The 13,785-nt window shown below is 41.2% G+C and overlaps 1 protein-coding gene across 1 annotated transcript in view; it reads left to right on the forward strand.

Moving 5' to 3' along the window:
• LOC120943719 (aldehyde oxidase-like) overlaps nucleotides 1-13,785 on the forward strand; it is a 188,219-nt gene that overhangs the window by 112,477 nt on the left and 61,957 nt on the right. Inside the window, exons 15-16 of the mRNA XM_040357194.1 lie at nucleotides 5,317-5,441; nucleotides 11,024-11,111. Coding sequence (XP_040213128.1) covers nucleotides 5,317-5,441; nucleotides 11,024-11,111 — 213 coding nt within the window. The remainder of the gene's footprint in view (nucleotides 1-5,316; nucleotides 5,442-11,023; nucleotides 11,112-13,785) is intronic.

Genomic DNA, 13,785 nt, shown 5'->3' on the forward strand with positions numbered 1-13,785 from the left:
GCCGTCGTACGTGTTGTACGTCACTGCGCTTTGCTAGAGCATTTTATTTTTACTATCGTGTGTAGGCAACGTGGTTTTATTTTAATTTTTTTATTTTTTTCCACTTCAGTCTAAACCATTAGCAGAGGGAAGGTAGCGAGGCTTGCCCGCCATTCATTTATCCGCCATGTCTCCTTCCAGGTTTTGCATCATATGTGGAAGTTTTTACATATAATTTTTTTTTTTCTTTTTTTTTTTTCTTTCTTCCCCCTCTTTTTTTTTTTTCCTCAAAAGGAACAAGTATATATTTTGTTTACTTTTACCGATTTTAAAACTTTTCTACCTCATTTATTATAACCCTTCTACCCCACCCCTTCCCTCCCCCCCCACCCCTCCCCCTGGACCTCCAGTTACCTTCATAAAACTTCTGATCGTTCTTGTTTTTCTGTCTTATTACTTTATTATGTTATATCCGACCTTAAAAATATAAAAAGTCCTACACGGTCCTAAGCCCTAAGCACCCATTAGCTCCGCAAATGTCATGGAAAGTTTGAACTCTATCCACTTAGACCAGGTCTTTTCATATTCCTCTAAACCGTCTATATCCCCTAACCTTAAAAATTCTAAATTTTGGATGGAGTTTATTTTATTGCACCATTCTTTAATGGATGGGTTTTCCCTATCTTGCCAGTGACTGGCGATCAGGCTTTTAGCAGCTGTTAGCATATGGGGTAATAGACTTTTCTGATATTGTTTCATAGATAATTTAATCCTCTGATGCAAGCATCCCCAGGGATCGTCTGGAATCTCTATGTCCGTTATTTCGGTAATTAAATGTCTAATCCTTCTCCAATATATTTAAATTTTTGGGCATTGCCACCATATATGAGCCATATCACCGATCTGTCTGCATCCACACCAGCACAGTTCAGAGGCTTCTTTTTTATATTTGTGAGCCTTGTCTGGGGTAATATACCACCGCATTAAACATTTGTAGTTTAGTTCAATTATTTTACTATTTGCTGACGAGGTATGCACTCTTCTCCATATTTGTTTTAATTCTAAATTGCTCAGAGAGGATCCCAATTCTTCCTCCCACTTTTTGATATATGGTGGAATGTCCAATTGATCTACTTCTATTAAATTTTTATAGATTTTAGAGATAACTCCTTTCCCTGCTTCTCCTTGACTAATTCTCTCGAGGGGACGTAGGTTTTCCTCAGATCTGCACGGCTGTGGGAGAGCCTCAAAAAAATGTTTTAACTGGCCATACCGCCATTCATTTATCCCTATTACCTCCCCTCTGTCCTTTAATTCGTCATAGGTACTTAATCTATCTTGCGTCATGACATCCTTCAGCTGGGCATTTTTTTTTTAATCCATTTCCCAGATATCTTGTCTAACCCTGGTGAAAAATATTTTGAGTCTTTTAATGGCATAAGTGGTGAATTGAAATCCCATTTTTCCCTCTTGTGCACTTTGTCCCACATTTTGATAGCGTGTCGTGTAATGCTATGTAATTGCTTACCTAACTCCCTATATTTATCTGGGATCCAGATGATACTCCCTAATAGGGCATTACTCATCTGGTATTCCATACTTACCCACCTTTTTTGTTTAGTGTTCCTAATCCAGTCTATCACTCTTGTGAGTATTACTGCTTCATAATAGCTTGTAATGTCTGGTGCTCCCCATCCCCCTTGTGTCTTATTTTTTTTTAAAGTTGCCCAACTGATACAAGCTTTTTTACCCTGCCACACGAATTTTAATAAAATCGTTTGTAGAGTCTTAAAATACTTCTGGGGTAGAGCTATCGGTAACATCTGTATCTTATACATAATTTTAGGCAATATTACCATCTTGAAAATATTCATTCTCCCCCCCCCAGGATATCTGACCTGCAGTGAGTCTACTCAGTTCTGTTTTGATATCTTCCAGCATAGGGACGAAATTTACTTTATAAATCCTCTCTTTTGAGATTGCTATTTTTACCCCTAAATATTTTATTTCCTTTTTCCCCCACACAAATGGGAACTCCTTTTGATAAATGTTTTGATCTTTCTTAGCTATATTAATACTTAGGGTTTCGGATTTTGTTGGATTCATTTTAAAATTAGAGAGCTCTCCGTATTGTTTCATTAGTTTTAGTAAATTTGGTAACGTTGTTCTCGGACATGTTAGGTAAAACAGAATGTCATCCGCATAAGCCGCGAGTTTGTGTTCCTCCCGTCCGACTTCTATACCCTTAATATCCGGATTCTTCCTTATTTTCCTTAAAAGTGGTTCTAAGGCTAGGACAAACAATAAGGGGGAAAGGGGACATCCCTGTCTTGTGCCGTTGTAGAGTTCAAAGGCACCGGAAAGGGTCCCATTAATCTTTATTCTTGCACCAGGTTTGTTATACAATACCTTAATCCATTTTAACATGTTTGGGCCTATTCCAATTCTCTCTAATGTCTTGTATATGAAGCCCCAGTCTACTCTATCAAACGCTTTTTCCGCGTCTACTGACAAGAGTAGACCTGGGGCTCCACTATCACTAATTTTATGAATGGCTAGCAATGTTCTGATCCCGTTATCTCTCCCCTCCCGTCCTGGTACAAAGCCGACCTGGTCAGGGTGGATCAGGTCCTTCATTATTCCCTTCATCCTCTCTGCTAATATTTTGGAGAAAATCTTGGTGTCACAATTCAATAGAGAGATTGGCCTATAATTCGAGCATAGTGTGCTATCCTTCCCCTCTTTCAAAATTAAAGTAATAGTAGCTTCTATAGCTTCTTTACCCATGTCCCACTTATCGCCTAAACCATTCATATACGAACACATTTTCGGGGCCAAGATATCAATACATTTTTTATAATAAAGAACCGGTAAGCCATCCGGTCCTGGGCTTTTACCATTTGGTGCGTTTTTGACTATTTCTCTAATTTCCTCTTCTGAGATCGGGGCTTCAAGCTTCTTGAGATTATCCTCAGATATTACCTCCCACTCTATTTCCTTTAGAAATTCATAAATTTTATTTTCCTTTAATCTTAGTTCTTCCTTAGATTCCTGTTTCTTAATTGAGTAAAGTTTTTCATAATATTCTTTAAAGCTTTCCATTATTTCGCTAGTTTTATGCACTACTTCACCCCGACTTGTTTGTATTTTCTCAATGTAGTTAACACTTTTTTTCTTTTTTAATAAATTTGCTAAATGTTTCCCTGGTTTATTAACAATAGCAATATCACATTTGGGTCCTGGAAGAATAGAATACTATGGACCTCTTTATTAATGCATTTGATTTAAAGCAATATTAAAGGCAGATTTTATTTAAATAACAAACATGTTATACCTACCTGATCTTTGCAGTGGTTTTGAGTTTGGTTAATTGCCTAAAGTTAAAATAAACTAAAATAAAATATGGGGGTTGTCATCACCAATCGGGAAAGTAAAAGACAAAGTCTGTAATCCCTATCTGTATAATTGGTCCGAGTTTGTGACAAAATGTTTTGAAGCCTAAAGTGACACTAAAGCTAAAAATATTTTTTACCTTTAATGCATTCTTTGCATTAAGGTAAAAAACATTTTCAATTTCTCTGCCTGGCTACATCTCCCCTACCCTCTCTTCATCTTTACACAGCACTCGACCACTGGCTTCTGCTGCTCTCAATCAAATGCAGTGAGGAGAAAGTGTGGGGTGGGACTGATGCCGCGTACACACGATCATTTTTCGGGTTGTAAAAAACGACGTTTTAAAAAAATTTCATTTAAAACGATCGTGTGTGGGCTTCAGAGCATTTTTCGGGTTCTGAAAAACTACAATTTTTTTTCAAACATGCTCTATTTTTTCACAACGTTTTTAACGCTGTCGTTTTTCGGGTTGTAAAAAATGATCGTGTGTGGGCTTTAACGATGTGAAAAACCTGCGCATGCTCAGAAGCAAGTTATGAGACCGGAGCGTTTGTTCTGGTAAAACTACCGTTCATAATGGAGTAAGCACATTCATTATACTGTAACAGACAGAAAAGCGCAAATCGTCTTTTACTAACACAAAATCAGCTAAAGCCAAGTCACCCACATGGAACTTCCCCTTTATAGTGCCGTTGTACGTGTTGTACGTCACCGCGCTTTGCTAGAGCATTTTATTTTCACTATCGTGTGTAGGCAACGTAGTTTTAATGATGAAGTTGAAAAAAACGTTGTTTTTTCTTGAGGCTGAAAAACTTCGTTTTTTACAACCCAAAAAATTATCGTGTGTACGCGGCATAAGTCCCACTGTGTAAGTCTATGGAGTGCAGCTGTGTGTGCCTCTATAGCAAACGGCTTGCTATGGAGACACAAGAAGAAGAGCACCAGGAGCACCATCGGGGGACCTGAGAAGAGCAGGATTTGGGCTGCTCTGTGCAATACTACTGCACAGAGCATGTGAGCTTGTTATTATAATTAAAAAACATTTTTTTTTACTTTTAGTAACACAAGTGGTTGTAAACGCTTACATATACCCAGTGAAGTGATTAGCCTCAGGTGATACACAGAGATTAAACTAATCCTTTTGGATAAGTTGTACCTGTTTATCTGTATTCCTTTCTCCTCTAAAGCCAATCAAAGTGCATAGTTTGCACAGCATTTCTGAGCTTCAGGAGTCATGGGGGCAGGGATCTGATGTTACACAGTGTACCGCACAGAGAGGAGAGCTGAGTGTAGTTTGAGAGCTGAGTGGAGAGAATGGAAATACACAGTCTCAAAGGGAAATATGCACAGCTGAGGCTGTCAATCACCTTCTGTATGCATTAGGGGCGCACACTGGATATGACAGTGTTAAGAATATGGGGTGGATTAAGAAAGGGAAATGAGACAAGTCCATAAAATTCAGTTCATGTAAGGATAGCTATTATGCTGTCCTCAGGAGGCTACCAGTTCAGAAGTTTTGGAAGGAAAAAAACTCTGGAATGTCCTTTTTGTCTCCTGGGATTCCCTGGTGTCAGGATTCATGAGCAGAAGTGACTCATGCAGATAGCAGAGGGAGGAGAGAAAAACGATAAATCACACTTGATGCTTTGGGGCACGTAGACACTATAGAAAAATATGTTTTGTTTTTTAATTTTAGAGGTTTACAACCACTTTAAGGATCAAAAGAATGCAAGGTCACCAATGGTAGCCTCCATATTTCTTTCTTGAAATATCTACTTTATGTGTGCAGGAGTTTTGTGTGGTTCCCATTTTGGAAAGGTTTTTACTGTTTTTTGCAAGAATAAATAATACGCTTTTATATTTTACATGTACAAATACACATGCCATATTACCATGGTATCTGTAAGGAGCTGCATGTCTTACATTGCTGGGTTTTTCTGACAGGCTGCGGTGGCATCCGCTTTAAACATCCCCTCTGATTTCATCCTTTGTTGTGTGGAGAAAAGGCAGTACACAGACCTCTCACACACGGCCTCTCAAGCTGCTATCACTGCTGTGGCTGCTCACAAGTAAGTATATAAAAGAATGTATCATATGTTTATATTGCATATATGCTGTATACATACTGAGAATACACCTGAATTCGACAATCAAAGCAATAACTGTTCAAAAAAACACAAATGGAGAAGCTAAATTGGGCAATTCAGACTGTCTACGTACGTAGAGACTACCTTCAGTGACAAATACACGTTAAACTGAACAGAGGAACCCAAAATTATATAGGAGTTTGTGCTTCTTCTTCTTTTTTTTTTTTTTTTTAAAGCTGGGTTCAGCTTTCCAAGCCTCCCTTTTGGACAGTGAGGCCACCCATCACACTAAAGCAAACTTGTCAGTTACCCAAATAACAATGACAACAGTTCAGGCATATGCTGCACATACCCTGGGGCCTTGTACACACGGTCGGACAAAACCGATAAGAATGGTCCGACGGACCGTTTTCATTCGTTCACCGCTGAAGTGGCCTGATGGTCTGATGTGTGTACACACCATCAGTTCAAAATCCAATCGGGTCAGAACGCGGTGACGTAAAACACAACAACGTGCTGAAAAAAACGAAGTTCAAAGCTTCCAAGCATGCGTCGACTTGATTCTGAGCATGCGCGGGGTTTTGAACCGATGCTTTTCTGTACTAACCGAAGGAAAACAGACCGATGGCCTATACACATGGTCGGTTTGGTCCGATGAAACTGAACTTCGGTTCATTCTCATCGGTTTTGTCAGACCGTGTGTACGGGGCCTTAGAAGCATTCTTCTGCAGTCCCAGTACCCTAAATCCTGGGCTGGTGTAACTGGTATGTACTAGCACTAGCTTGTAGTGTCTAATTGTGGCCCACCTCTCCCACATGCTTCTATTGGCCACTAAGGTCATTTTTTATAGTGAAAGGCCAATAGTAGCATGAAGGAGTGAAGGTCAAAAGGTATTGGGTCTTGTCAAGATGTGCTCCTGCTTTTTAGTCTCAAGCTGAAGCAGACCAAATGCAATCCTTAGTTTAGACCTGTGCTGGGATTTCCACATGTCCGAGGATCACAACATCAACCTTATTTAAAAGACTCCCACATACTGTATTTTGAGATGGGGTCTGGGTGGGACCAACTAATAAAGTGTGCATGAGGGGTGATCTCCACATATTTATCGGTGGGGTCAGGGTTGCGACCAACCTGTACAGTGAGTGTGAATTGTTGAATTGGTTGTGAACCCGTAAATTAAAAAAAAAGAAAAACCTGCAAGGCAAAGGCATAATGAGCTAGTATGCATAGCATACTAGCTCATTATGTATTACTTGCCTTAGATAGAAGCCCCTGCAGTCATCCTCGACAGACATCTCTCCCGGAGCTTGCTTCCGGGTATCGCGGCTCCGGCGCTGTGATTGGCCGGAGCTGAGATGCGCGCGGGAGCCGTTGGTTACGGCACAGCTAACTGAAGCAACGGCACAACATGCCATTGCTTCAGTGTGCATGTGCCAATCACTTCGGCAAATGCAGACACAGGGGGATATCTCCTAAACCATGCGGACCATAGGTGGATGAAGTGTAGACTGTGTGCGCGGTTAACAGTGGAATCGGATACCATAATGTTGTATGTGAATGCTTAGATGGAGGGTCACTGGTGGACACATAAAAACAAATGGCGGCTTGATTGTTTCCTTTCTGGAAATATGGCAACTTCATTTGGTTACTTATAGAAAGATGTTTGGCAGTTGTAACGTGACCTACATTTTATTTGGTTTTCATGCCTGATATTAATGAATCAGCACCAGGGTAGCTTAACTTGTTTTCTATTAAGCAACACAATAATTATTATGTTCACCGCTGTAGTGAGTACAAAGATTGTACAAGACTGAACAACAAAGCAAAGTATAAATCATGCAAAACAACACATATACACACACACACACATATATATATATATATATATATATACTTTATTATGATTATGGCACCCATAATCATATTCAACCACAACAATGTATTGTGGGCTTAGCTACCTATCAGATTACGGTTGAAAAAGAGGTCATGTATGCTGCCAAGAGGCTGTGTAGGCTAATTATGCCTAATACCAACTTCATACATATAATTTTCTAGGTGATAAAATGTGCAATGTACAGTTTCCCACAATGTATTATGATTTGTCCAAAAAAATTAAACAAGACATTGGTTTCTATAATATATTGTGTCAATTAGTTATAAAATGTTTAGATTTCTCTATTACGCAGGAAAAGTATATATGTATGTATATGTATTGTGACAGGAAGTCAGGTAAATCTGTGGGTGTTGTCACAGACGGGAGATACATTTCTGCTTTGTTTAGACAATACACCAATTGTTATTAGGCGTCGGCTTCAAAAGTAGCCAGAAAAGGTTTAAGGCCTTGGAAAACTTTAGCTGTTAAGAATGAGGCAATGAAGGCCTCTATAAGTAATCCAGAGGATTACCACTGATTGCTGCATCCTGAGGCTTTGTGAGTAAGGAGAGCAGTAGCTGAAAGTCTTCTGAGGAGGTGAGGTGGTGATCGATTTTTCTGTGTGATAAAAATCAAAAAGAGACTATTGTTTTTCTGCTGTACGACCAGCAGTGTCTACCCAGCAGTGGGCTGGACTAGTGCCCCCCCTATTATCTGGAGAAGCCCAAAAGGCATATTTTGATTTGGATGCTTGCACTTGTTTCCAGCAAGATGGAAGAATAAACCAATATCTTTGTTTTCAACCGTCTTCGACTGCCTTTCTGTATAAATTCAGTGTGTAGTGAACCCATCCAGGGGGTCACACACCCCGCTACCGAGCTAACCCCTTACAGTATATATATAAATATAATCAGGAAGTGCACTGCTACTTTTCAAAGGCAATTCCAGAAATGTTTTTAATTTTCACAGTACTGTAAATCTTTACTTGATCTAGGGTCTACTTTAGTGCAGTGAGATGCAGTGGTGGCTGGTGCTCAAAATCATTGGGGGGGTGGGGGCGCAAACAAACTGAAAAATACTGAAAAAAAACCCATCAAATGCAGCCACTTGTGCCCCATCAAATGCAGCCACTCATGCCCATCAAATGTTCAGCCAATCAAATGATGGATATTATACCTGCGCTTCTTGATTGGCAGAGAGGCGGTTCAATGTTAGAAAAACAAATATTAATTTTCTTTTCTAACACATCTGGGTGGACTGCGAGCCTGTGGCTCTAACCTGGTGCTTAAAAAAAACACCCCTGCCACTGAAATTTAAGCGGAAAAAATTGTTAGATAGCGCAAGATTATCAGAGTATAGACAACAATGGGCCAAAAATGTTAGGTATATAATTAATGAGGTAATAATATAAAAATGAATTACCTTTTTTGCCGGCGTATAAGACAACTCGGCATATAAGACAAACCCCCTAATATACTGCTAATAACTGTGGTTTTGTGGTCTACTCACCGTATTAGATGACCCCCTTCTGCGGTAGTAATTATTTTAAAACGAAGAGGCCGCCGCCGCCGGGTGCTTTGTAAGGCTGTATGTAATGCCTTTTAAAAACGAAAATGCCACCGCCGGGTGCTGTATGTAGTCTGTATATGCGCCGCTCAGTCAATCCCGATGCACTGTGTTGATGACAGAGCATGCTAAGCCTGCTCGGATTGGCAGAGGTTATTACTCCAATCCAAGCAGGCTTAGCATGCTCTGTCATCAACAGAGTGCATCGGGATTGGCTGAGCGGCGCAGAATACAGAATACAGAGTTACAGAGCGCCCGGGGGGCTGATATCGAGCGAGCAGCTGCTTAACCCGGTGTATAAGACGACCCCCGGTTTTTGGCTGTGTAATTACGTTGTAAAAGGTTGTCTTATACGCCGGAAAATACGGTAATGATAATAGTCCATATTCCAGAGAAATTCAATATAGTCCAAGATAACACTAGCGGCAGCAATCCCAAAGCAGAAGCAGGCTCTGAAAATGTGTACAAAAGAAAGAAGGATGCGCCAATCTAAGTGCAGTAGAATAAGAACTTTTAATAAAATTGTGTAGACATACAGCTGTAGCGCTCACCCCCGAAGGAGCCGTTGGTTTGATTTTGGGCCTACTCTCTGATCTATCCACCCTTCTAAAAAGCTCGAACCCCTCCCTGGCACACCAGATGGATGCAAATATTTTGCAAGTCCCCTTCTTGACTGGGATCACAATAACACATGTAAAATATACAGTAATGTTATTACCTTTTCTTGAATGCAGTTCTCATGAGCAAATACACCTCACACAATTAATGTAGTAAACCAAGAGTAACTTTACTTGGCAATAAAAGGGATAAATGAATAAACAACAGATTAAACACACATAAACAGGTAAAGCTGACTCTGCAGGCGTCCCTGCGAGAGTTAATAAAACAAACCTAAAATGGTAATACAAATGAGTCTGCAAATAACTATGGATAGTCTATGCTCGCAAGCTCCCCCTAGTGGGTAGTTCTGTAAAACACAAGTGCAGTTAACCTTGACCAGGCCTGGCCTAAATAGCTTCAAAATGTTCCTCATTGGTGAAGTCTATGAGGAAAACGTTGGTGCACTTAATTTATTTGTAATCCAAGGAGAAGTTAAACTCAGTCACATGGGTATGATAAACACAGATGTTAGTGGTCCAATCCTCCAGTCAGCGTCAGTCAACTCTACCAGCATAACTTTTAGATGTTAGGCCTCTGAGCTAAATCAGGGAGCAATGCGTGGCTCCGGTATGTGGAGTGCCCTCTCACCCGAGCAGGCCTAGTCGGCCTGAGTCCCTCACGAAAGACGCGCCAATCAGTCACCGCTCCGCAACGCACAGTCTCCAGTATCCGGCTCTCCACTGCTACGATCGTCAGCTGGCGAGTTTCTCCGGTATCCTGGAAGCACGAGCTGGAGGTACTTGGTCTTGTCTCGCTCCGGATGGCTGGTCTCCAGATGGATCCCTTCTCTGGCTTCAGGCCTAACTGCTTAGCTGTAGTGCTCTCCCCTGTTCCGCAGAGGGAAGAGCGCCGATCCCAAGAGAGCGAATTCAGCTCCTCCCTGCCTTTAAGTAACCTCCCCCATAAAGCTGTGCAGGGGTGCAATGTTCTCTGGGAAGCCAATGCATTGTGGGTATCGTAGTCTATTCCTACTAATGTCAATGGAATCCGTTTCTCCTAATCCTTCAAATCCCACAATGCATTGCTTTTAGGAAAAAGTAAACACATATATACAACTTGACTGGAACCTCCCGGGGGGGTTTAAGTATACATAACTAATAAAAAGGTCCCTGATAGTATGACCCCGCTACACAGCCAAATGGCTACTCACAAAATATAGGAAGTATAAGGCATATATATAGCTGTGGTCCATTGTCACTTAGGTGTCTGGCAAGTCCTGGTCCCCAGCAGAGTCTTCAGCGAATGGGGGAGCTGATGGTAAAGCGTTCCAATATCCTGGACAACCACAGGGGAAGTGCAAGCCGCCGTACAAGACGGCGTGCGTCTCAGGGTGGACCGCAGCACGGGGTCGCCCCTACTGAGATGTGGAGTTCCCTATATATTTTTCTAATTGAAGTTCAACATAAAATGTAATTATCCAGAATCAATAACAATTTTTTTGACATGGACATGTTTCTTTTTCAGGACCGGTCAAGCAGTTACCTCTGTTGTTCAACATAGGGAAAAATCACTTATCCTAAGGCATCAACCTCCATTCTTTGGAAAGTACAAGGTGAATAACTGTGGTACTGATTATATAACTCCTGGAGACACAGTATACCACTCATGGTATCAATACACCTTATTACATTGTCTCCAGGCATGCACAATCCTTTACTGCTCCTACTCCTTATTCCTCCACCCCTGTCAGGATTTGCTTGCTGTCTATGTGTCCTGTTGAAGAGATTTTACCCATACTTCTTGATGAGGGTCCACTTAGGACAATAAGTGAGGAGAAATGAACAGACCACAATAAAAAAATTATAATTCTATAGCTGAACGCCAGGAGGAATCTATTTTTAAAACTTACACTGGTGAAGATTGGTTATATGTAATTATAGTTAGGTCACATCTGGAGGACCTCTGAGAATTCTGAAATAGTACTCCTTGCCACATGCAGTCAGGGTTGCCCCGTTTCCAGTTCCATTAATACCAGACATTCTCTGATTGGACACGGTGAAGAGGGGCAGATGACATTACATTCTACCCTTGTCCAATCAGACAATGCCTTGTATTAACCACATCCTCAATGCCACATCACCACCTGTTTTAACGCCATTTTTGCAGACAAAAGGGCCACCAGACGTTTGCGGCACTTCCCCATAGACTTGAAAGTGTAGCACATAGTGGGCTTGCCACCCTGCAATCGCTACAAGTCGAGTCCACTTTGCCATGGGCACGAATCATTGTTGCATGTTATCATCCCTGTCCACTGCCTGTTGCAGCTTAACAGAGGGTGGTTGGTGGGTAGCGCAATCAAGCATTTTTTCCACCCTCTAAATGAGGCCTTAATGAATGACATTTATAGCTAGATTCATTAAGATTTACACCGGCGTATCAGTAGATACGCCGACGTAACTCTGAATCTGCGCCGTCGTAAGTTTAAGTGTATTCTCAAACTGAGATACACTTAAACCTATCTAAGATACGACGGCTTGCGCCGTCGTATCTTAGGGTGCAATATTTAGGCTGGCCGCTAGGTGGCGCTTCCGTTGAGTTCAGCGTAGAATATGTAAATGCATAGATACGCCGATTCACGAACGTACGTGCGCCCGTCGCAGTAAAGATACGCCGTTTCCGTAAGAGATACGCGGCATAAAGATAAAGCTGCCCCCTAGGAGGCGTAGTCAATGTTAAGTATGGCCGTCGTTCCCGTGTCGAAATTTGAAAATTTGACATTCTTTGCGTAAGTTGTCCGTGAATAGGGCTGGACATAATTTACGTTCACGTCGAAACCAATACGTCCTTGCGGCGTACCTTGGCGCAATGCACACTGGGACATGTACACGGACGGCGCATGCGCCGTTCGTAAAAAAAGTCAATCACATCGGGTCACAGTTAATATACATAAAACACGCTCCCCACATCCTCATTTGAATTAGGCGCGCTTACGCCGGCCAATTTACGCTACGCCGCCGTAACTTAGGAGGCAAGTGCTTTGTGAATAGATAAATGATTGACATTTTTTAAATAAAATACTACTTTTATTTCATCTTTTGTTGCATCTCAGTATTGCATCTCCTGCAGCCTCTTTGCAACCACATACTGCCTACATGCCAGGATTCCAAAAACTGCTAAATGTTGTTTCTCAGGGAGGATATGCTGATAGTGTTAACAGTGGACCATGTCTATATAATGTTTGTTAAAATGGCCACTTGTTTCCTCCAATGGAAAATATTGGAAAATATAGTTACAACACAGAAGCAGAACTGAGAGACAGGGATAGAGAGTTGACAGAGAGTTGTCACCCTAAAATAAGAAGTGTCTGAACCAGAACCTTCCTGGCAGGATTATCGGGTCTTAATTAAATAAAAGCTGCAAATTTAAAAATACTTAAAATTGCTTTAAAATCAAAAAGTATAGTCCTCCTGATGTAAACAAAAGCATAAATCTAAGAAAGAAAATAAATAAAATTATAAAAAAACAAAAACTCTTTCTACAAGTGCGTGAATGAAAATAGCCATTGCAATAAAATAAAATAATAGTCCCCAGAAAGTAAATCAAAAGCAAAATAGTCCAATTTAATATGAAGAGGGAATCCTAATCTTACACCATTAATAAGGAATTCCACCAAACCGCAAGTGCTCCAGTGATCAGGTATTCCAAAACACCACAAGTGTTCCACCACCTTTTGTAATATAATTCTTTCCAAAGCTAGTAGAATCTGTTAGGTATAACAAGAGTCAATAGCGCATGGGTTTTTGCTTGGTAAAATATGATTTCCCATATGCAAAAGTATGTCTCCTCTGGATACTCGGCTATATCCTCATGTGCAAATCATCCACAATTCGAGATTCAGTCATAACATTGGAAAAGAATCAGGAAGCCCACATAGGCCCGGATTCACATACATCGGCGCATATTTATGCCGCCGTAGCGTATCTAATATACGCTACGCCAACGCAGCGCAGAGAGGCAAGCACAGAATTCACAAAGCACTTGCCTCCAAAACTGCGCTGGGTTTCCTCGGCGTAATCTGGCGTAGGTGGAAGTAGGCGTGAGCCATGCTAATGAGGCGTGACCCCATGCAAATGATGGGCCGAGCGCCAGACAGATACGAATAATGAACGGCGCATGCCAGTGCGCATGCTCAGAATCATGTCGAAACAACTACCTAAGATACGTCGAATCACTGCCTACGGCGTGAACGTAACCTACGCCCAGCCATATTCACGTACAACGTAAAC

The sequence above is a fragment of the Rana temporaria genome, chromosome 6 (assembly GCF_905171775.1).
Source record: "Rana temporaria chromosome 6, aRanTem1.1, whole genome shotgun sequence".
NCBI classification, from domain to species: domain Eukaryota; kingdom Metazoa; phylum Chordata; class Amphibia; order Anura; family Ranidae; genus Rana; species Rana temporaria.